General features: G+C 35.1%; 2 protein-coding genes across 2 annotated transcripts; both read left to right on the forward strand.

Annotated features, from left to right (window-relative positions):
- Positions 1–7,086: 7,086 nt before the first annotated feature.
- LOC127868929 (uncharacterized) lies at positions 7,087–12,514 on the forward strand. The gene is made up of 2 exons (XM_052411120.1): positions 7,087–7,290; positions 10,236–12,514. The coding sequence occupies exons 1-2, from the start codon at positions 7,264–7,266 to the stop codon at positions 10,965–10,967; spliced, it is 759 nt and encodes a 252-aa protein (XP_052267080.1). The 5' UTR covers positions 7,087–7,263; the 3' UTR covers positions 10,968–12,514.
- An 11,138-nt stretch (positions 12,515–23,652) lies between these two features.
- LOC127870067 (RNA-binding protein 25-like) lies at positions 23,653–25,541 on the forward strand. The gene has a single exon (XM_052412724.1). The coding sequence runs from the start codon at positions 23,653–23,655 to the stop codon at positions 25,264–25,266; it is 1,614 nt and encodes a 537-aa protein (XP_052268684.1). The 3' UTR covers positions 25,267–25,541.
- The last annotated feature ends 710 nt before the right edge of the window (positions 25,542–26,251 follow it).

The raw sequence follows: 26,251 nt of genomic DNA on the forward strand, positions 1-26,251 counted from the left end.
GGTATAACCCCAAACTTCACAAGAATAGTTAAGTATGGGTGTTACAAATGCATCGAATAGTTGGCAAAATATTTTGGGCGAAAGGTAAAAGTCGTTGCATTTGCAAACTAGAACATTTAAAGCTTTTAACGCCTTTCCATTGAGATGTTCAATGTTTTTACAAAAGTTTCCAGTGTAATTAAATACAGTACCTAGGTAGTTAAAATCATCAACAACTTCAATTGGCTGGCTATTATAGGTCCATTTATCGTTTGTTAATAGCGCCCCACGTTTTCGAAAGACCATTATTTTCGTTTTTGTTATATTTACAGTTAAACCCCACGTACAGCAATATGAATACAAAAGATCTAAATGTTTCTGAGTTTCATCAGGAGTTTTACCTATAATAGCCATATCATCAGCAAACAACAACAAAATCACAATTAAATCATCAATACTTAAGCCTGCATCAATATTGTACTGCAAATAAAGCTCTAAATCTTCAACAAATAATGAAAATAATAGAGGTGACATAACTTCTCCTTGGCGTAAACCAATAGCGTAATTAAAGTATTCAGAATAGGAAGAGCATAATTTAACACAAGATTTAACTTTTTGGTACATGTCTTTAACAATTCTAAGTAGTTTTCCATCGATACCAGTTTTGTACATTTTTAACCACAGTGCATTTCTATAAATAGAATCAAAGCATTTCATCATGTCCACGTATATTACATAGAGCCTCGTATTTTGATTAAGATATTTTTGGACAAGTGAATGTAAAATAAAAATAGGGTCTACTGTTGAACGCCTTTTACGAAATCCGAATTGCGCATCCGAAATACTGTTATTGTCCGAGCAGAAATTTTCTATACGTTTATTCAAGACTGTGGTAAATAGCTTAGACAGGCAACTAACGAGAGTAATACCACGATAATTATTAACATCATCTTTGTGGCCTTTTTTATGTAACGGAATTATCAAGCCTTCCATCCAGCTTTCTGGGTAGTAACCTGAATTTAAAATACCGTTAAAAAGATCACATAAATGACTAGCAAGGATATCAATACATTCCACGAAATACTCGTTTAATAATTGATCATTGCCAGGGGCTTTGTTACGCTTGAGCGATTTAACTGCACTGTGAATTTCACTTACGGTAATAGGCTGGTCAAATTCAGTATTACATGTGGATAAATTATTAAAATCATGATGTGTACAAAAATATTCCGCGTCTTCGTTGTAGCAGTTAGATAAATCATTACTCAGATTAGCAGAGTGTTCTTTAAACGCATCAATAGAAATACCAGCATAGTCTGGTTTTTGCTTACTTTTAAAATATTTCCAGAATTCTTTGGGTTTACATCTTTTTAGACCTTCAATTTCTTTCATTTTTTGTTTGTAACTGGCATTTTTACATTTTCTTACGATTTTCTTGTAAGATGATTTACGTTCTATTAGGAGTACCCTATTTGCGCTATTTTGATCCGAATTGAAAATGCGTAGTGCTTGCATATATGATTCTCGCGCAGAATGACATTCTTCATTAAACCAATCTGCGTGTTTTAGAACAGTATCCTTTGAGAAAAAAAGGTTTGTTATTGAAAAGAAAGCACTTAGAAAACAACGGATTAGCCACGGCCCTAATAGTTTCAGAAAACTCTTCAACAGTTTTATTTATAGATTCCCTGCAAGAGATATCGATATTTTGGGTAATATTGTTAAAACGCGGTAAAAATCCTATAATGCCTATACGAAAGCGCTCTGCGTTTGCCTCGTTAGATTTGTATTTGATTTCGCACTGTGGATTATCTTTCTGAGCAGGTTTTGGGCATAATAATGAAAAACGCAACGGTGCGTGGTCACTCCATTCATTAAATGGTTCAATAGTAAAATCATTGATAAGTGAAAAGTGGCGTTCATTCATTAAAAGATAGTCTATAACAGAAATACCGTTATTCGAGCAAAACGTGTAATTACTTGTATTAAAAATTCGACCATTAACAATACGTAAAGACGAAGATTTGCAAAGATCTATCAATTTAACACCATGACTATTATGAACATTATTGGCCGAGGCCCGTACGGGGGTACAATCAGGGACATAGTCAGGGTCGTCAAATGAATTATTTACATAATCATAAGGAATAAAATCACATTTTGTACCAACTCTACTGTTTAAATCGCAACATATAATTACACACCCAAGTGAATTAAATACAGAAATATCATGTTGAATAGTATCAAACAAATCAATGTTAACAAAATTATTGGCCGGCGATTCCTCTCCCCAAATATATGCCCCGCACAAATACACATCTTCAACAGTATTAAAAAACAGGTGATCTAATTTAATCCAAATAATGGTGTCATGTTGATTTTTAACAATTTTGATGCCATCTTTTAAATTATCTTTATACAACAAAATAATACCTCCACTATTTCTTCTTGCTTTACGATTTTGAAACTTTCTATAAAAATTGTATGAAATGTAACCATTTAAGGAAATTTTACTTTTACAGTTGGTCCAGGATTCATAAAGAAAGCAAATGTCGGAATTAGCAATAATATTTACAAATTCATTAGATTGTTCTTTCTCCTTAGACAGTCCATGAATGTTCCATGAGAGAATCGACAGCTCACCCTTAACGTCCCCCTACTCCCTGACCGGTTGGCCGTCCACGTACAGAGTGTCATAAACCAGCCAGGCACGTTTCCCCTTGTCTCTAGCGTCCTTCATTAAATTTACAAGTTTCCGGCGCTTGTCCGCTACCGCCTTCGGGAATTGTTCGAACATTGAGTATCTCGTACCCTTCAGCTGCTTCCACTCCTTTCTCACTAGTTCTCGTTCCTGGAAAAATGTGAATTTCGCCACGATGTTTCTTGTTTATATATATCCGGTGTGTAAAAATAATGTTGGAACGATTGTCCGGGATGTTTTAAAAGCGTGGAAAGAAATGAATGTCCGGGAAGTTAAAACAACCAGAGACGTAGATAACTACGTCTCTGAAACAACGTATGAACGAATGTCTGCCATGTCAAAATAAGCGCAGGGACGATTTTCCTTGTGAAAGAATTTTCGGATACATAATTAAGTGCTTAATACTTATAAATACATTTGTAATATTTATTAACTTTTATGCTAAACACGAAACCTATTTAGCGGGTACCGCTAAAATAAAACTCCGTAATTACAAAGTCTTATAAAGAGTATTCGTTAGTGTATGGAAGAACACTATTAAAACAAGCATTTTCATTGACCGAGGTGAAAGCGTGTTTCCGAAAATTAAAGACACACACACACATCAGATTTATGACATGAAGTGACATAAATAAATAGATTTATCACTCATAATCACGTTTAAAGAGAAAATCAAGGTGCATGCATAGACAGTTCAGTTTTCTCCACGTTCGTTTTTTCACCTGTATAAAAGAATTCTTCAATATTGTCTTTCACTGTGAAAGAACATTCATAAAAGTAAAACGAAAAATGACATAACATTTTAAAAGTTAACGTGCTTTGTTATCAATGTTTATTCTTCAGATCACATGTGCTCTGATGACAACGGATATCTTGAATTTGAATCAAGATTAAATAAATAAATATATATCTAAATCTATATCTATATATATATATATACACTGTATATATATATATATATATATATATATATATATATATATATATATATATATATATATATATATATATATATATATATATATATATATATATATATATATTATATATTATACACACGTATACACGAATGGTACTATATGGCTTTCCAGATATAGATACCTGAGCTTTCAAATACGACTAAGTTGTGTGAATGTTTATTTTATAACCCCTCATCAATTTATTGACTTAACAACACATCCATGTATTTGCGGTTATTGTTACTTGTGTCAGTGCCTATGAAAATCCCGAATGTAATTAATAAAAACCAACTGGTTTATAATCATCGATACGCTCCGCCAAAGATCTATACACGTTCCGCCTCGTTCTGAGATTCTCCGGACCACGTGATATCTAAAAATAGTAACGGTGGTCGGAATGTAAAACTGGTCTATTAATAATCAAAGCGCTGAAGGCACTGAAGATGTTCGCTATTGCAGTATTTAACACGCAATTCATTTTTCAAAATCAATCGCAAGGTTGAAATGAACACACGCCATTCAACTTTATAAAGTGTGTTCATAGCGCACGGGTCGAGTTTTGTGTTCACTTTTTATCATCCTTATTATTTCATAGAAATAAGTTAGACAAAAAAACAACAACATGCTTTTTGGACGTTCTGAAAGCATAGAAAGTATGATGAAAGTGGTAATGAGAACTTAATATAAAGAAAATTTGCAGTCACCATCATATTAAAGGAATATTTTTTCTAATATCAAATAACTACATCACCAAGAATATAAAATCATAATGAAAGTTCCGTGTACAAAACTTTTGATTTTTGACACCATATACAAATTCAAAATATACAATAATCTTCGTATCTTGTATATGGAGGAATAAAAGTATATAAACATTGCTGTTTATGCTTTACTTGTTACCCGAGCAGTTCACACGGTGTCAACAACGCTGACATAAACATAGGTATAGAGTACTACTGCGCTTTTAGGCGTAGCTGTTTTACTCAGTTTTCATCTTAGTGACTTTTACATAACGCCAACAGACACGCATGAATATTTTCGAATATTTAATAAGCTGATTCGAGATACAACCTCTGAATTTTTGATGCATCACTGCGTATGTGCTCAATTCAAAGGATGAAGCACTGTTCAGTGTAAGGAATTCCGGACTACTCTCTGTATGCTCAAACGACACAAATTGTGGCCCTGTTACAATTACGCGTTACAATCCATCTCGCAGAATTTCACTTTCGCCTCCAAGATGAGAAAACAATCATTAGCGAAATAGTATAGTGCAACGATAAGAGCAAATCTTTAATTATCATACCACAATGTTTGCCGTACTTGGTCAGCAAGTCTGGAAATCATTCCTTAATGTGTGGATAGGCTGCCATTATTAACAAGTTTGCTATTTTGATTTCAATTTTGTATCAAAAAGCATTGTTTTTAAATGTGGCATTTTCAATTCGCCATGAGATTTGTAATGAGCCTCGTCATGCGAAAAATGGGTCTTATTCCATATGCGCCCATCAATAAATAGCCCACTCAGCTATCTCTCCTTCTGGTAAGGAGAAATATAACATATTGAGTGATTTTATAGCGAACAGCATCGCCTATGGCCTGACTGCGCAAAAGCACATGTTGGGTTTAACAAACGCTTGCCTAAACGCATAAGACCCATTTTCGCATGACGGCGCTATTGACGTGTGATTTAAATGTGTCGAAATAAAACTGCGTTTAAATCAAATATCAACATACGATATATTTCGAGATTGAAGAAAGATACTCATAACAAGGCATATGAGAACACATATGAAGTGCTCTCCCGTAGTATATTTTTTATCTACTCACAATAATGTGTGGTTTGACAATGCTAACACACATTTCATGCGGTGAATATGCAACTTACAAGTGAAAAACACAACACAAAAGTTTAACTTTTGTTTAATTTTATTTATTTATTCAGAAAAGTAAATTGCAAACTTTATTTCAAAGTCAGCGTATACGCCGACTACATTTTTAAAAGATATTTATTGTTATAAATATATTTAATATAATATATTTAGTTGTTTCCGGTTTTAGCGATTATAAAGCATTTTTGAGGTTGCCTATAGTATGCCTGTAGTAATTGATGAACTCATATTCAACTGTCTATGTATTGAGAACTGTGAATATAAACAAGCTAAACCTTCTACTAACCTTCTACTATTGCGTTGCTAGCACCTGTAAATACAAAAGATCGCCGCTATCTGTTGAGAACCAAAGAACGTTTTCGAGAAATTACTACTGTAGTAGCATGAACGAGGTTACGAAACAGGTCATTCGTATTATTATTGTAAATTGTTTGTTATATTCGGGTTAAGCGATTATGAAACATTTTTTTTGTTTTTGTCTATCGTATCTCTGAAGTTATTGTTGAACTTATGTTCAACGTTTTATAAATTGAGAATATAAATAAGCGTTAACTTTTTCCCGAATCTATCAATAGCCTCAATTTACGAATGACCTGTACTATGTCATTGAGGTGTATGTGAGAGCGTAACCTATTGCGTTGTTATCGCCCGTGGACTTTCCTTTGTTTATCGGCAGGCGCATCTATTAATAGCCTCATATTATGAATGGACTGAGCAAAAATACTACGTCACGAAGACGCTGCAGAAAGTAGACTATTTTATTCATTCATAAACAATCTCCTCCGCGAAACGTACAATACGATAATTGTTTATTGATTCTTTTCTATAAAAGCACCGTTCTAAACTATTGCATTTAACACGATATTATTATCATATTTCCAATTGTGAATGAATATAATTGGAGAACTCAAACCTCTTGCATAAATTATACAACTCTTTCTCGCGCGGATACGCGTAGTAAGCGGGTATTGGGCTCCTAGTAGCTAAGACGTATCGACCTGAATTTTAGACTAACCACCTAAGACGGTCGCTAAGCGACCATCTAAAAATCAACTGGTTTATAATCATCGATACGCTCCGCCAAAGATCTATACACGTTCAGCCTCGTTCTGAGATTCTCCGCACCACGTGATATCTAAAAATAGTAACGGTGGTCGGAATGTGAAACTGGTCTATTGACTGATCGGTGACGTGTGTACAAGGCGATAAGAAAACATTGCCTAAGGGCTTATCTCCACTGCCGAGTAAATTAGCGCTAATCCCTTTGTTTAATAGGGACAATAAAACACGTCTGCTTTTTTCTATTGAGTGAAAGTGCACTGTGGGCCCTTTCATGAGAGGAAAGGTTGCAGTAGGCCCATTATTTTAAAAAATATCATAACTCGACAGCCAGCGGGGGGCCCTGGGCCAATCCCCTGGATACGGGCCTGATTGATCACTCGAATCGATTTGAATTGACGTTTAATGGATGTATCGATAAAAAAAGAGATCTAGTCATTATCCATGTATATATCTTTGATTATATTATAGACCAATAAGTTTTATCACTTTAAGGTCACATTTGAATACCTGTATTAATAGTTCTGAGACTTTACCATGTGTACATAAAGTTAGCTCGCTGAAGCTATATAAATATATTTGGAAATCAATATTTATTGTCATTATTTGTTCAATCGATCTTAATCTTGTCAATGGATCTAAATCTTGAATCGATTGCATTTGTTAATCAAATATGGCTACTGGTTCGGATATGTCTATCGTAAGTATATTTTTCGATGCAAAAAGAAGAGATATGTTTATATATTACATTAAAATACTGATTTAATAAATGTTGCATTTAAACTTACTATAGTAAAATATTGAGCGTTTTAATAAAATATTTCGCCACGTATGTTATTCGATACAGTCGCGTAGATCGATCCATTTATAATAATGCCCATTTGTAAAAATGACAAATATATTTTCGCGAAAATGGGGAAACACGTATTTTATGAGAATATTTTAATTGAAAATCATGTAAATACTACAATAAGTGTCTATATGGCAGACTTTTTTTGATTAAAGGGGCCGCGTCAAACAGATTTACGAAAAAAAGAAAGGTTATAAAATACCGTATGTTTTACAATTATTAGTTTATATTGATTAAAATATCACGACTGGTATATTACATTACTTGAAAAAAATGGTTGAGTTTTCATATTTTCAGTATATTCGGTAATAAAATTTTACTGGATCGTGTACCAGGTAACTACCTGTTAACTATAAATAACGCAAGTAGATTGATCATCATGTTCATGAGGTAAACCCAGGAATGCAAATTGCAAATGCGAAGTAAATTGTATATATTTTATATATAAAATAATCAATCTACTTGCGTTATTTATAGTGTGTTTATCGTTATGTCACCTATGTACGCGAGGCGAACTTTCGATTTCAAAGTGCTCGCATATCGCACATCGCGACTGAAAATATGAAAACTTAACAAAATTAAGTAATGTAATATACCAGACGTAATATTTTAATCAATATAAACTAATGATTGTAAAACACACAGGGTATTTTAGAACTTTTCTTTTTTCGTAAACTATTGTTCTCGTTTTATCTTTTGGAGATTGTGGTAGGGCATGAGTAGGTGTTCAATACTAAATCCCTGAAATATGATAAACTTAGAGACTATAGCAAAACATGGCTCTGAAAAAGGTTACATTCCACTATTAAACGGCCGGAAAAAGGTTGCAAAAACAGTCGTTTTAGACTTTTGTAAAGTTCTTTCTTGGTTCGTACATGACATATCTTTTGTATTGCATAAATTTCATGTATGTTATGTAGTTTCCATGACTTATTAAGTCGTGACAAGAGATACTAAGTCGTTTGAACGACATAAATAAAAACATGCACATGCCACATCTTTGTTTATCTACATCACCAATCAACAAATTAGATATGATGCAAATAGGTATCAACACGAGGCTCAGTTTTCTGGGCCGAAATGATGTCAAAATAGCGCCATTCGCTTAGACCGATAAATTAAACGGGACTTTTGTCATCTGAAATCTCTATACCACTGCATTGATCGAGTTAATTAAAAAAATGCGCACATTCATTTGGCATTGGGTTTAAACTAAGTTTTGTTTGCAAAATAATGGTGTGTTGTGTCAACCGATGTATTCTTTTGTAACCAGTTAACAGCATTTGTTGATAACCATTAGTAATACATGTTAAATTCTTTGTTCTTTAAATGGGATTGAAAACAATAAATAATCGCCGATTCATTATGAAGAATGATGCGACTAGGTTATGTTTACCCACTCTTAAAATAGCTTATGAACTTAATATTCAAATAAAAGAGAATTGTTAAATTTCCACATTGACAGTCATTCATAAAAAACAATAGGAGATACCGACAAGTTATATTTTGTGCATCACTTTGAAGGTTAATACTCAATTATCCAAGCAATGATTCAGATTTATCGTTAAGGATTTTTTTTTCAAATCTGAAAAAAAATAAACAAAAGTAATTTCAACGAAAAGCCTACCATCAAATTGTGGTCATGCGGTGGGTTCGGTGCGTGAGTAGGGCCCGGGGAGGGCGGAAATGTTTTAAACAAAATTCAAAGGGAATGGTCCTTGGGCGGTCAGCCGGTCCTATATGAAATTATTTTAATCCGCTCCGTTGCTGTTTCGGGGCCCCCAAAAGGATTTAACAAATAAACACGTCATCAATCTTCTCCTCTGAAATAGCAAGCCCCAGAAGTATACAAATATTATACTGCAACTACAAAACCCAAGGCTGTATTATTTGGTAAGTAGCATTTCCGTGTGATCCTTTAGATTGTTAGTTCAAATTTTAATACCGGGATCAAAACTGCCTTTGTCCTGGGGTCACCATATTTATGACTTATAAAGGGAAAAAGTAAACAAATATTGTCTCCAACAATAAATCAATTGGCTTACATGCTTAGTTTGTAACAGAGGCGGGAGGGTACCAATTTTGCATACACTTATATAGGGAAAACCTTTAATAAAGTATCTTTCCTCATGGGGCAAAAAGCTGGGTCAAACCAGTTGTACATACACTTATAACTGAACTACCTGTCAACATATTAAACTCTGCAACCGCGATTGAGAAACCCGAAACCTCAAACACGAATTTCTTGTCCTAAGCTTCAAAGTCAATAGCGGTTGTACTTGGTTTTAACATTTATCCAGACGTCCGCAATGACGTTTGCTTAAATTATGCACATCTAGTCAAAAGTGAGCGGGATCACCAGTTTTAAATTGGCTTTCACACAGTTAATTTTCAAAATCTGCTTGACTGAAAGCAAAGCCCATTTCTTTTTTTATACAGTATTAAACATTATCTAGAAGTCCTATACACAGTGTGTTCAAATAATGCCCCTGTAGTCAACAGTGGTCCCAAGTTGGGGTCCAAAATTTAAAAATGACCTATATATAGTGAACTTAAAAAAAAGACCTTCTTGTGTAAAGCCACAAAACTGGCTTTAATATTCGGAGTTCCCAAAGAAAATAATGGGGTAAAAACGTACCAAGTCCCAGAAGTCAACTTTTATGATGTAAAATGATAGTAAAATTCAAATCTGACTGGACATGCTAGAGTTTAACACAACATTATCCATACTCATACATGGCAACGGTTTTCGGAAAACATAATCACATTACTAGTGACTAGGTTTGTAATTTCAGACTGACAGTTCGTCGTATTTACAAGTTAATGGAAGTAACGTCTGTGAGAATGATGACTTATGGACGCTCCGCAAACGGATTGAAAAATTAAATAATGAATTAAAAAAGGTAAAAAGTGAGGTAGAATTCTTCCGAGAAGAAGAAGATAAACTTAAAAAGAAAACTCGCCAACAATTGACAGAGAAAGAAAATGAAACCACAGCACTCAGATATGCTCTTGGCCAGAAAGAGAAAGACAATGAAAAAATGAAAAGAAAGCTTAATGCGTACAGTGGCGAACTTGTTGCAAAGGATATTGCACTAGAGGAAAATCACAATAGAATCGAAACCTTGGAAAAAAAACTTGAGGAACTCGAGGCAGAATTGGCAAACGTAAAAAGAAACAAGAGAATACCAAGTGCTGATAGGAATTACCAAGAACAACAAAAAGAGCTGCGACTAACCAGGAAAGAACTAGAAACGCTTAAAGCAAAAGAGAAAGAACTTTATGAGAAACTACATGCCAAGGATGTACAAATAGCGGCGATAGTAGGTGAAACGCATGAAAAGGTCAGTAAACTGGAAGGCAAACTGGATGGTTTGGCTTCAGAGTTAAAAGAACAATTAAATGAGGTACTCGGGTTAATGCGACCAAAAGTCGAACCTAGAGATACACAACAAACCAAACAAGAAGACCAGAAATCAAAGCGTGAACCCTGGAAATACGGGAAACCAAAATATTGTAGGCGTTAAGTGTATCCGTTTACTGTGCAAGTAATACGTTGCAAAGTATGCAGGACACTCCGTAAATTGTTCGGATGTTGATTTATACCATTTGCAATAAAAAAGGAAAACTTACAACGAATGACATTTTAATGGATCCAACACGTCTTGAAAGGAAGTTCGATTTTAAAGGAATACACAGACTTTCTTTTTTAAATCTCGTTTTTGTGATATGGAACATGTTTTAACTAAAAGATACAATAATACCACAAATTTGAACATTCGAATGTAACCAGTTGCCGTTAAGACTGTCACACGCGTAAAACAAAATGGAAAAAATACGTGAAGCGATGATTTACGGGGAATTTATTGATGTTAAATTGCGCATCTAGATACACACACTGTTGTAAAGCAAAAATAATTCCTTTGGAATAAGTACTAAAAAAAATTCTATTCGTTTTAACGCAGTGATTATGTGCTGTTGTTTTTGTTGTTGTTTCATGAAATGCTTAATACGCCTTCACGCCTTCTTACTAACATTTTAAGTTACATCTAAACAAAGGCAATAATAAGATTGTTGACAGGCTTTTTAAATGTATACTTCTATGTAGATGTTTCAAAAATAACAATTACACATTCTTTTTATGTATTTAACTTTTATTTGTATTTTGTATCTGCAGTTTTCTAGTATCATGTATGTTTTCAAGATGTGTGTAAGTAATTCTTTTGGGTATATGGTCATCTGACGACTATAAAACATATGTTTGTGACATAGGAATAGCGAATTATGAAACGAAAATACAGTTTATTAGGACTTATACAAATATACATCGTCTAAATACACAAACTATAATATAAAATAGTGTCTATTCATTACAACGTATGGGTCATAACAAAATGTAATCTAACATTTTAAGACAAAGTATATTTAAGAAATGAGTACGACTTTTTATTATATACATGTTTAATGCTTTTAACAAAATACAGGTTGTATCAATCGTTGAAATAAAAAATCCCGTATTACGCTACTCGCTGTTTCCAATTCCGTATTACCATACTAGCCGGACTACTTCGACCCATTTAATGACGTCACATTACACGCACCGAAAATAGAAATATTTTATATTACGAAATATATTACGTAGTACATCGTGTGACGTCATTTCTGTGACAAAACACAATAGTTTTATTTACACTCTGTAAGGGCATGTCGGACCTGGTGGTTTTTAGCAGTAAACTTTGTGTTAAAAACGTATTTTCGAGTGTGTGTTTATCATGCATAAATGTATATTTCGATAGGAATACAATAAAATAGTGTGGGTTTAACTAAGTTTCGATAAAGACATGAAAGATAGAAGTGGAAGTGCATATCGTTTTAAACGTTTTTGTTATAAACATTGGATTAAAGTTGTCAACTTAAATGTTATAAAAATTGGATTAACGATGGCATTAAGGTAAGCGTGTCGGAAACCTGTGTTTTCCCGGTTCGAATGTTTACACGTTAATTTACATAAACTGTATTCATACGCGTCTTAAATAAACTATGGCGTACCGTTTTAGTCATTGTTTTGTCAGTTTTGTTAAAGTAAAAAATGCATTTGTTAACTGTTTTCGTTATTTGTTGTATATAATAAAAGGAATATTACGCTAGTCAATTGTTCCAAGAGTTTGTATCACTCTCGTGGCTTGTGCTATTTCGCATCACACTCGAGGCTCCGCCTCTCGTGTGATACGTCATCACACAAGCCACTCGAGTGATAAAAACTCTTGGAACAATTGACTAGCGTAATATTCCGTATATATTACAGCTTAAAAATATCCATCATTTCACTGGTAATAAGGAACAACGTTAGTATTCTTAGACAATATTAATTTGTGATAGAATATCTTACGGCTAGAGCTGCTTCCATCATACATATACACAATAATTTCAATTTTACAAGTCGAGCTTAATAACGTATGGTAGTGATTTCGTGCAGTAATACCCTCGTTGTCAAACCAATCTGCATGCTTTAAACTACTGTCAATATTAAATGAATGTTAATTAATATACGTATACGATTTGGAGGTTATCATAATCGCTTTAACTGCGAATGTTGGCGGCGAATTTATCTAAAGAGGAGTTAATTGACAACTGGCTTTAATAACCAATACAGTAGACTCTCTGTAAACCGGACGGTCTCGGGACCGGCCTGATCGTCCGGTTTTCAGAGAGTTCCGGTTTACCAAGAGTTTTCATATTGCCGAAATATACATGTTATGCATTGTGTACAGAATCACATAAAAATAAAACAAACTATATACATTTACATGTACCATGTGATAACTGTACGCAGGTACTGATGATGTTAATTGCATTCTTTAAAAAAATGTGTTTTTAATCGATTAAAAGCAAAAAAAATAATCCATACCGACTTGTTTTGATTAATCCCAAAGTAAGCGTGGTGCTTTATACATGTACGTACGTGGCATTTGTCATATAGGCGAGTGACGACACATATAAGATTGTTGTAGATACACGATTTATTATTCAATACATACATGTACCACATTTCATAAAACATACACACAAGCAAAAAACAGTGTCATAATTATTTTTTTAGATATTCATAATCTCAAAATCTCCTGGTAGACGTTCTTTTTCTTCAAGATGTCGCCGACCGTTGACTTCCCGATCTTGAAGCGCTAGCCGAGTGCCTTCAGAGATGGTTTTGGTTGAGCAGTTGATTCCGTGATGAGCTTAATCTTATCCTCTAACGTAAAATACCCGAAAAGATCACAAGAAAGTGATCGTCGCAACGGCATGCATTATTTTTTTTAATGAAATTGTTTATCATAGGCGATAATAAATAATTAATAAAACGATCGAGTCAATCACTTTTTGGTGTTACCGCACGTCTATTATAGACATTCACAGTTTGTTTTACATTACTTAATCGGACTCCCAAAACGCGGTAACGACTTCACACCTTAATGGTATATTAAATCCGATTATCGATAATTGCGCGAGCAAAATGTGTGACACCGCACTCGCTGTGCTGACTAGGTATTGTTATTTTCACGCCTCGGGCATCTTGAGAATTTAGACCGTCCGGTATACTCAATGTATTTTACGTTGAAAATGACCAAATTTACGGAGATACCCGTCCGGTTTCCGGTTTTCAGAGAGTTCGGTTTATTCAACATTTTTTAACAAAGAAATAGAAGGAGAAAATACGGGACTGGCCCGACCGTCCGGAATCGGGAGAGTTCCGGTATTTAGAGAGTCCGGTATTGGCAGAGTCTACTGTACTTCTAAAAATATTATTAAAAATGGGAAGTTTTGAAATAAGTCCTGAACGAAATTCACCTCTACGCCAACAGTCCGATTTATATTAAATGTATATTAACGAGGTCAACAATTACTTTAACATAATGAAAAATGTAACGAAGCATGATCACTCCACTCGCTAAATTCGCCAGCAGTGAAGTTTGATATCAATGGAAAGTTACTTTCATTGGTCAATAAGTAATTAATTACAGAGTAATCGTTACTTGAACGTATTGTTTGTTTACAACTATCAGTTATTCCTCCATTGACAATATGTAAAGTGGTTTATTGACATCACCAAGTGCTGTGTTAATTGAGGCTGAGCCATCTACAATGACTACTGGTTCTGCTATTCAGGTCTCCTGTAACAAGGACACTGCAAGTTAAGAATAATATCAAATATTATTTTCAAAAATATCAAAAAGATCAATGTTAATAGTTTCATAAACTGGCGAATCTTCTCCCCATACATAGATATTACAAATATACATATCAGTAGTAGAATTTAAAAATCATGCTTAAGTTTTAACCAAATAATATTGTCGTAATCGTAACGTTCAAGTTCTATGCCATCTTTAAGCTCATCTTTAAAAGAAATAACAATTCCAACGCTACATCACCATGCATTTCGGTGTAGAAAGTTTCTAAAGAAAGTAATAGATTGATAGCCATTGCTTGTAATGTTACTCGAAGCTTTGGTCCATGATTCGAAGTTTCGAACAAAAACGTATCATCAGAGGAACCTATAATATTAACAAACTCAGCACTAGATTTTTTTACATTCGCTCAGTCCATGTACATTCCATGACAATATTGATATCTCACTGCCATCGTGCCCATTTGTTTGAACAGGGCTTTCGTCGATGTAGAAGGTCTCGTATATCAGGTTTGCCCGCTTACCCTGCCGCCTTGGGCACTATATTACGATGACGTCTTGTAGAAATTGCTCGAAAACACGATGCACAGTCACCACAGCGGGATTCCAATACACATTATACCGCATTTTTTCAAAAAGGAGTTTGAGGTCAAATATAGAAAGAATGAACTAGGTCTTAAACAATCGTCATGTGATTAAACCCAGTTTTTTAAAATAAAAAATAGAAACATGTGTGTTATAATATAATTACAAGTAAAGACCAATTACCGAATAAAGACTAGATCATTAACTTAGCATTGAGCTCCGCTGAACATGTATTTACCTGTAAACTATTGTTTAATACATGAGATTGACCAACAACACTTAGTGAGTTCATCGCTTTGATTTAAAATTATTTTGGGCAGATTATGTTATATTAAACCAATCGACAATCATGCACGCGGACGCCTAGCATAACTCAATGTGACTTCATCGATTTGCAATAGTTATGAAAGGATCTATAAAAACAAACGTGCAAACAAATATTAATATGCGATACAGTGATCTTACACTAATTTATAATTGATTATAAGGAATATAGTAATTTTGTAAAGAAACACTTCAATTACCAAGGCTAATGATTTTGATGTTTAAAAATATAACAAAAATTTAGAATGCAATTTTGAAAGACAATCAATTATAGTGTCTGACACAAGCAGCGTTGACGAGTTGATTGAATTAAACTTAAGTAGACACGAAATTGAAGTCGAAGAAATCATCTTCTGTGAAAAGCTTCTCGGTTTAAATGAACAGGACGAAAAAGATATATTTAATAATGATATATTTAATAATACAAAACTTAATTCTCATCATATGGAAGCAACTAATATTTTACTTAAGAACAGTTTAACAGGACTACGGTTTACAATTAACGAAACATGTTACAGAGGTCGCGGCAAATTCGACTATCTTAATCAACAATTTGATTTTTTAAGTTTTTGACAGTTGCTTTAAAATGCTTCTAGACGGTTTAAAAATTTAGTTATCACATATAAATGGTATAATATACAAATGTGTATTGAAGTACCTAAAGTAATGCGGCAAAATAATAAAAACGTCCGTAAGTTATTTGCAATTGCATTCATTACTGCTTTCGTGCAGAGCTTTGTTTAGACCTCATACTCGATACGACACATATGCGCACACACCTAATGTATTGTTTATACATCGAACAAATGGCAGAATTTCCAATAACAAATAAAACAATAAGCGTACGACGACAAAAACATTGTAAAAATATTACTATTAAAAATATTGTATTTGCAATTTGCCTGATAGCGTCGATTATATGGTTCATGTGATGACTTGTTTCATAAAATTTGCATATCTGTTAAACTAGATAGTTTGCATGAGAATTGTGGTTTCTCGTGTAATGTGTGCATTTAAAGAATTTGAAATAAGCAATGGTTTCGCCCGATAGATTTAAGTACTCATGTAATTGTAATGATCTTCGTAAGAAACCAAGGTTTGATTATCTTATTCCCAATTCTTTTTTGGTATCATCTCGAAAACAACTGTTTGCTGTTATTATGTGCCATTAATGATAATCCCAATGCTTTTGAAAATTAGTGTATCGTTGGTTACAATGTCGTTACCGATCTATTAGAATTGTCCGCGATCGCTGGAGCTTCATGCTTAATAATATCAATTAAGTTATCGAAGACAACATATCTCTGCTTAGAATCTAATGTGTGGCAAATAGTTTCCGATTGTATTGAACTAAATATGATTTATGCATATGTAAAAGACAATAATTAAAGACAAAACATCAAAATGATAATGACCACACTGACACACTATACTAGTTTAATTTATATCTGGGCTAATCATTGTAACCTGTGTTGAAATTTAAACATTGGAGTATCTTTCTGTACAACAACATCAAATTATTCGTATAAATAAAAAGGGTTATTTCATGATGTCTATACATTTTCGGACATTAACTTTTTGCGAATATTTTACCAATCTACATTTTAATGTACACACAAGTGCACGTTCATATACATATATAGCGACCAATAATTTTATCAATATAATACTTATTTAGCATGTACATAAATGACCAGGATTGAGAAAATTGTATTTATTTAATACTAGTATATCTTTAATATGAACAGCTTCCGAGAAAACTTGTAATTAATTGGGTTGAAATTAATATTGAAACGTTTTTTTTTAATTTATCGTGTAGTCCCTTATGTGCATATTTTACGCCCTCGAAAGTTACTGAATGTACACTATTGATTAAAATATTTTGTGGACTTAAATATATATTCTTTATTTCCTCCGATATCGAAGATTCGAACAACATAGTTAAACAATAATCACAAATCATGTTTAACATGCTTTACAAAATATGTAATTATTATTTAATATACAAACAAAAATACTTAATGCAATCATTTCAGCTGTTGTTAAATTTACAACATCTGATACCAAAATCGAAAGCGAAAGTTGGTGTATTTTTTGTAAACTTATAAAGCGATTACCACACTATTGCACTATTGTCGATAAATATTGTTTTCGTCGTTTGAGCACGTGCGAATTAGACGAAAACTACCTTCCCTTGTCAATGTAGTTTCCGATAGGTGGCTCTGTAAGAGAGCATTTTACTCGTGTCTGAGTAACTCTGTTCAGTCATTTAGCGTTGGGATTGACTGATCGATACATGTGTTAATTTGCACTGGGTAAACTTGCATATGAAAATGACCACGCGGTCTGGCGAAGAGTGTGCTTCTCAGGAAAATATGGACTTAAATAGTTCAATTAGGGAACTTTTAGTAGAAGTGCGCGAACAGAAAAGAGAAATAAGTTCTTTAAAAGAAGAAGTTCAAGGGAATTCGCTTTCCGTGCGTTCAGAAGTTTAAAAATTGAAGACGGAACATGAACTAAAAGTGGCGATACGAAAGCAACAAAATTCAGCACGATTTCAATGCGGAATTTTGTTAAGTTTATAGCTTGATTCACTTGCATGCGATAAGTTGTAGTATTAGCTAGTCAATTTTCCAAATCTCCTTAGGGAGACTACTAACATAAAATACTAACCTCCTTCGTGGATGACTCTCCCACAACGTATTGATAGAAATTCTCTCTAGGGCATGCAATAAGTTTTATTAGCTAATATTTAGCTGCATGTGTTAAGTTGTAGAATTAGCCAGTCAATTTTCCAAATCTCCTTAGGGAGACTACTTACAAAAAATACTAACCTCTTTCGTGGATGACTCTCCCACAACGTAGTGATAGACATTCTCCCTAGGGCATGCAATACGTTTTATTGGCTAATATTTAGATTCATGTGTTAAGTTTTAGAATTAGCCAGTCAATTTTCCAAATCTCCTTAGGGAGACTACTAACAAAAAATACTAACCTGCTTCGTGGATGACTCTCCCACAACGTAGTATTAGAAATTCTCTCTAGGGCATGCAATAAGTTTTATTGGCTAATATTTAGCTGCATGTGTTAAGTTGTAGAATTAGCCAGTAAATTTTCCAAATCTCCTTAGGGAGACTACAAACAAAAAATACTAACCTCCTTCGTGGATGACTTTCCCACAATGTAGTGATAGTGATAGAAATTCTCTCTAGGGCATGCAATAACTTTTATTGGCTTATATTTAGCTGCATGTGTTAAGTTGTAGAATTAGCCAGTCAATTTTCCAAATCTCCTTAGGGAGACTATTAACATAAAATACTAACCTCCTTCGTGGATGACTCTCCCACAACGTAGTGATAGACATTCTCTCTAGGGCATGCACTACGTTTTATTGGCTAATATTTAGATTCATGTGTTAAGTTTTAGAATTAGCCAGTCAATTTTCCAAATCTCCTTAGGGAGACTACTAACAAAAAATACTAACCTGCTTCGTGGATGACTCTCCCACAGCGTAGTGATAGAAATTCTCTCTAGGGCATGCAATAAGTTTTATTGGATAATATTTAGCTGCATGTGTTAAGTTGTAGAATTAGCCAGTCAATTTTCCAAATCTCCTTAGGGAGACTAAAATACTAACCACCTTCGTGGATGACTCTCCCACAACGTAGTGATAGAAATTCTCTGTAAGGCATGCAATACGTTTTATCGGCTAATATTTAGCTTCATGTGTTAAGTTGTAGAATTAGCCAGTCAATTTTCCAAATCTCCTTAGGGAGACAACTAACATAAAATACCTCTTTCGTGGATGACTCTCCCACAACATAGTGATAGAAATTTTCTCTAGGGCATGCAATAAGTTTTATTGGCTATGTTTAATATATTCAGTTGCATGCGATAATTTGTAGTATTAGCCAGTCAATTTTCCAAATCTCCTTAGGGAGACTACTAACATAAAATACTAACCTCCTTCGTGAATGACTCTCACAACATAGTGATAGAAATTCTCTCTAGGGCATGCAATAAGTTTTATTGGCTATGTTTAATATATTCAGTTGCATGCGATAATTTGTAGAATTAGCCAGTCAATTTTCCAAATCTCCTTTGGGAGACTACTAACATAAAATACTAACCTCCTTCGTGGATAACTCTCCCACAACATAGTGATAGAAATTCTCTCTTGGGCATGCAATAAGTTTTATTGTAAGTTAAACATATTTAGTTGCATGAGTAATTACGAAGCTTCATGCTGATAATGTTATGTGAGTGGGAGAGAATCAGTTAGTTGGTGAGATTGTGTGAATATTGGGGGGGGGGGATCTCAAATAAAACATCAAGACAAAAACAAAGGAAACAATATAAAATAGTTGTTAAATGCTATATATAAAAAGTAAAGTGTTGTTTAAAATTTTGAAATAACTAAACAGTGTGAATAAAAGTATTGTATAGTTAAAAGTGCATTAGTGTGTGTCTTACTTTCCTGAGGTGGATTAAATTGACCCATAGAACAAACATATTCTTTTCTTCTATTGTTTTTAGTAAGTGGTTTCGTTAACAATGTAGCTTGTATTAGGACTGAAATATATCAGGAACATTTCAGTAATGCTAACTTATTTTATAGCTTCCTGCAGAGACTTAAGTTGCAAATGTACATGGGTGATCATAAATTCTTTGAAAATCTGCAGTAACTTGACGACACTTTCATGTATCAGATTTTTTTTATATTCAGATTACACCATAAAAAGAAAAAAATTCCTATCTGTTATGCAAAAAAATAATAATCTTAGACCCCATGTCAGATTCAAACCGATGTCTTGAGGTAACATGATTCTCAAGTAAAGATACCAACATGTTAATTATATCAAAGAATCAACAACATGTGCAGATATAGCTTTATTGATTTTTAAAGGCAAAACTAACTAAGGAATTTTTATCGCAAAATTGTGTCATTGTTAGCAATAAGCTGTATTTCCATTCCTACTCATGAATCATTATGCCCCCTTCAAAGAAGAGGGGGTATATTGTTTTGCACATGTATGTATGTATGTATGTATATTGTTTTGCACATGTATGTATGTATGTATGTATGTATGTATATATGTCCGTCCACCAGATGGTTTTCGGATGATAACTCAAGAACGCTTAGGCCTTGGATCATGAAACTTCATAGGTACATTGATAATGACTCGCAGATGACCCCTATTGATTTTGAGGTTACTAGGTCAAAGGTCAAGGTCACGGTGGCCCGAAATAGTAAAATGGTTTTCGGATGATAACTCAAGAATGTTAATTATATCAAAGAATCAACAACATGTGCAGATATAGCTTTATTGATTTTTAAAGGCAAAACTAACTAAGGAATTTTTATCGCAAAATTTTGTCATTGTTAGCAATAAGCTGTATTTTAATTCATACTCATGAATCATTATGCCCCCCTTCAAAGAAGAGGGGGTATATTGTTTTGCACATGTATGTATGTATGTATGTATATTGTTTTGCACATGTATGTATGTATGTATGTATGTCCGTCCACCAGATGGTTTTCGGATGATAACTCAAGAACGCTTAGGCCTTGGATCATGAAACTTCATAGGTACATTGATAATGACTCGCAGATGACCCCTATTGATTTTGAAGTTACTAGGTCAAAGGTCAAGGTCACGGTGGCCCGAAATAGTAAAATGGTTTTCGGATGATAACTCAAGAACGCATACGCCTACCATCATGAAACTTCATAGGTAGATTGATCCTGACTCGCAGATGACCCCTATTGATTTGGAGGTCACTAGGTAAAAGGTCAAGGTGACCCAAGAACGCATGTGCCTAGGATCATGAAACTTCATAGGTAGATTGATCATGACTCGCAGATGACCCATATTCATTTTGAGGTCACTAGGTCAAAGGTCAAGGTCTCGGTGACCCGAAATAGTTAAACGGTTTTTGGATGATAACTTAAGAAAGCATACGTCTAGGTTCATGAAACTTCATAGGTAGATTGATCATGACTCTCAGATGACCCCATTTGATTTTGAGGTCACTAGGTCAAAGGTCAAGGTCACGATGACCCGAAATAGTAAAATGGTTTTCGGATGATGACTCAAGAATGCATACGTCTAGGATCATGAAACTTCAAAGGTAGATTGATCATGACTCGCAGATGACTCCTATTGATTTTGAGGTCACTAGGTCAAAGGTCAAGGTCACGTTGACCCGAAATAGTAAAATGTTTTTTGGATGATAACTCAAGAACGCATACGCCTAGGATCATGAAACTTCATAGGTATATTGATCATGACTCGGAGATGTCTCCTATTGATTTTGAGGTCACTTGGTCAAAGGTCAAGGTCACCCGAAATAGTAAAATGGTTTCCGGATGATAACTCAAGAACGCTTACCCCTAGGATCATGAAACTTCATAGGTAAATTGATCATGACTGGCAGATGACCCCTATTGACTTTCAGGTCACTAGGTCAAAGGTCAAGGTCACGGTGGCTCAGAAACAGTAAAATGGTTTCCGGATGATAAATCAAGGAAGCTTATGCCTAGGATCAGGAAACTTCATAGGTACATTAATCATGACTCGCAGAAGACCCCTATTGATTTTTAGGTCACTAGGTCAAAGGTCAAGGTCACGGAGACTCGACACAGTAATTTTTTTTCCGGAAGATGTCTCAAGAATACTCATAGGCCTAGGATCATCAAACTGAATAGGTACATTGATCATGATTGGCAGATGACCCCTATTGATTTTCAGGCCAATAGGTCAACGGTCAAAGTCACAGTGACAAAAAACGTATTCACACAATGGCTGCCACTACAACGGACAGCCCAAATGGGGGGCATGCATGTTTTACAAACAGCCCTTGTGTTTGTAACTATTGATCATATAAACTTTATATTGTGCATGCAGTGATTTTCAGACAGCCTCTTATTTGTGATGGTTAAATTTCAAGGTCAAGTTTATCTGCAACAGTCATTGCTTAAAATTGGTCATTTACTTTAAATTGGCTTTACTTTTGTCACTATTGTACATAGCAACTTGATACTGTGTATGCATATGAATTTCTTACCGCCTCTGATTTCAGGCAAGAGGGAATACCTCCACTTTCTGCTCGGGAATAAAGGCATCCACAGCTACAACGGAAACATGCGTTATGTGTGCCACCTGTGTAACAGGGAGTTTAGCACGGAAAAACTCCTCATCAATCACAAGTGTTCGTACTGTACAGTGCGTGGCAAACTTTTCAGTACATATCAAAGATATCAGAGCCATAAATGCACTAAAGTTGTACCTACTTATGCATCCACTGTGTCCAGGAATAAACAAAGTGACAAGAAACTAATTCAAGAAATAGTGATTCCTGGATGCTATATATCAGATGATATAATGATCAAAGTGTTACACTTATTGGCACAACAATGGCCGGAAGTGATCATTGGATTTCGATTGCCAACAGAAGTAGAAGTTCTACGGAGAGAAGTATCCACAGCAGACATGTTGTTATTGCCCTTGAATAAACACAGTGTTAACATACACTACCTTGATAATCACTGGATGGCATCATGGCAAGACCCATGCGATCTTACTATTAAAATATATGACTCAATACAGGACAACAATAGATTAATGAGACTGCTACCAATTCTGCGAACACTTTATGACATGAAGGTTTACACCCCAAGATACGTTGCTGTAAGCAAACAACAGGAAGCTTCATGTGGGGCATTTGCAGCAGCTTTTGCAGTGTGTTGTGCAGAACATAAACCTCCAGAAAGCTTCAGCTTTAAATCAGACTTGGAAATGCGACAACATTTGAAACAGTGCATCATTGATAGTAAAATGACAATGTTTCCCTCTCAGCTAACGGCAATGAGCACTCATGTTACACACGAAACAAAGTCACTTATAAACATTTAAGATGAAATGGAAAGGCAAAAACACTTTCGGCATGAAAAAGCAAACTCTTTATCACGAGGATGTGAAACAAAAGATCGGGTTGTAAATGTTAGGAAACGAGTAAAGGAGTCGGCTAAAAGGAGATGCGAAGATGAACTTATTAGAAATGAGAGACTAAAAGGCCAAAAGGAAAGACAGAAAAATATCAGAGAACAGGAATCCGGCATGGAAAAGAAGCGGAGAAATCAGTTGGATCAGGAACGACTGAAGAGGAAGAGAGAAAAGGAATCTGACATGGAAAAAAAGAGGAGAAATCAGTTAGATCAGGAACGACTAAAGAGGAAGAGAGAAAAGGCATCCGACATGGAAAAGAAGGGCAGAAGTCTGTTAGAACGGGAACGACTCAAGAGAAAGAGAGAAAAGGAATCTGACATGGAAAAGAAGCAGAGAAATCAGTTAGATCAGGAACGACTGAAGAGGAAGAGAGAAAAGGCATCCGACATGGAAAAGAAGGGCAGAAGTCTGGAAGAACGGGAACGACTCAAGAGAAAGAGAGAAAAGGAATCTGACATGGAAAAGAAGCAGAGAAATCAGTTAGATCAGGAACGACTGAAGAGGAAGAGAGAAAAAGCATCCGACATGGAAAAGAAGGGCAAAAGTCTGTTAGAACGGGAACGACTCAAGAGAAAGAGAGAAAAGGAATCTGACATGGAAAAGAAGATGAGAAATCAGTTAGATCAGGAACGACTGAAGAGGAAGAGAGAAAAGGCATCCGACATGGAAAAGAAGGGCAGAAGTCTGTTAGAACGGGAACGCCTCAAGAGAAAGAGAGAAAAGGAATCTGACATGGAAAAGAAGCGGAGAAATCAGTTGGATCAGGAACGACTGAAGAGGAAGAGAGAAAAGGAATCTGACATGGAAAAGAAGGGCAGAAGTCTGTTAGAACGGGAACGACTCAAGAGAAAGAGAGAAAAGGAATCTGACATGGAAAAGAAGCGGAGAAATCAGTTGGATCAGGAACGACTGAAGAGGAAGAGAGAAAAGGAATCTGACATGGCAAAGAAAAGGAGAAATCAGTTAGAACAGGAACGTCTGAAGAGGAAGAGAGAAAAGGAATCTGAAACGGAGAAGAAAAGAAAGCAGATTATTGATAAGTCATTACATGCAGAAACAAGACACCCAAAGTCTATTGATAAGGCAAACAAACAGTTCTTGAAGGAGATACAGAAAAGCCCAGATTATACGTGCACAGTGTGTCATAGAATGATGTATAAGGAAAATGTTATTCAGTTTAGACCCAGCAGCTTCAGAAATTCTGACTTGGCAGATTTCTGCAGAACTAACCTCAAAACTTTGTCAGATAAAGAGTGGCTATGTACAACCTGCCAGAGGCACTTAAGAAAAGGATCAACTCCACCACAAGCTCAAGTGAACAAGATGGCATTGCCCGAACAGCCCTCCATTGTAGATGAACTTACTGATTTTGAAGCCAGATTGGTTGCCAAGAGGATACCCTTTATGAAAATTACTGCTTTACCAAGAGGAAAACAACAGGGTATCATTGGTTCAGTGGTCAATGTGCCATCAGATGTTGATGAGACATGTAACATTCTGCCAAGAACTCCAATATCGGCTGGTATCATCCCTGTCAAACTGAAAAGGAAGCAAGAGTACAAAAGTCATGTCTATTTTGAACATGTTAGGCCAAATGTAGTCCATGAAGCATTTCAGTGGTTGAAAGAAAACAATCACCACTATGCAGAAGTGATTGATGCCTCTGACAAGTGGGAAGAGACTTTTACTATGGAGGACAGTGAACTTTGGAATCACCTCACTTAACCTAAAACGGACAATAGTGTATCAGAAGCTGTCAACATCATAGAAAATGATGATATGAATGAAAGTGCAGATAGATTTCATGATCATGACCAACTACTTGAAACAAATACTGACCATCCACTTGATACATGCATACAAGTCAGCGACATAGCTTTAGATGTGAGCAAAGCCATAAGTATCTCTCCAGGAGAAGGGAATACATCAGTTGGGCTCATGACAGATTCAGGTTGTGAAGAATTATCCTTTCCAAAACTATTTCCAACGGGAAATTGGGCTTTGGCACACAAAGAGAAACCAACATCACACCAAAAAAATACTTCAATGCCAGAATCTTGAATCATACAGGGAAGTTTGCAAGCAGTACAGAGTATCTTTTTTTTTGCCCAATACATTACAGAGTACAAACAAGTCTGGGACAATATTTCAATTGCTCTAAGAAAGACTTACATTCGTACTGAGTCGGGCCAGTGTCTTACTTCAAGCATGGTTCAAAATACAAAAACACTTGCCTCATTCATCAAAAAAGATCATGCATATCAGTTCTTACAGACAGTGAGAGGTTCCCCTCCATACTGGCAGAAGGCAATGTACAAGCTTCTAGCTGCTGTGAAGTAATTTGGAATCTTTACTTTTTTTGTCACACTGTCATCAGCCGACTTGAAGTGGCATGATACCCTGCAGGCCATTTCCAGGCAACAAGGCAGACCTCTGACTGATGATGAAGTTGACCGCCTGACCTACGAGGAGAATACCAACCTATTGAGATCCAACCCTGTGACTGCAGCCCGACACTTTGACCACAGGCTGCAGAGCTTCTTTAGGTTGTTTTTACTCTCACCTGCACAGCCTCTAGGTAAATAACCCACTACTCATATCGCATTGAGTTCCAACAGAGGGGCTCTCCTCATGCCCACATTGTTTTTTGGGTTGAAAACTCGCCATCTCTCGATGATGAAGATGATGTAATTTGTGACTTCATTGATCG

This window comes from Dreissena polymorpha, chromosome 2 (genome assembly GCF_020536995.1).
Source record: "Dreissena polymorpha isolate Duluth1 chromosome 2, UMN_Dpol_1.0, whole genome shotgun sequence".
In the NCBI taxonomy this organism is placed as follows: Eukaryota; Metazoa; Mollusca; class Bivalvia; order Myida; family Dreissenidae; genus Dreissena; species Dreissena polymorpha.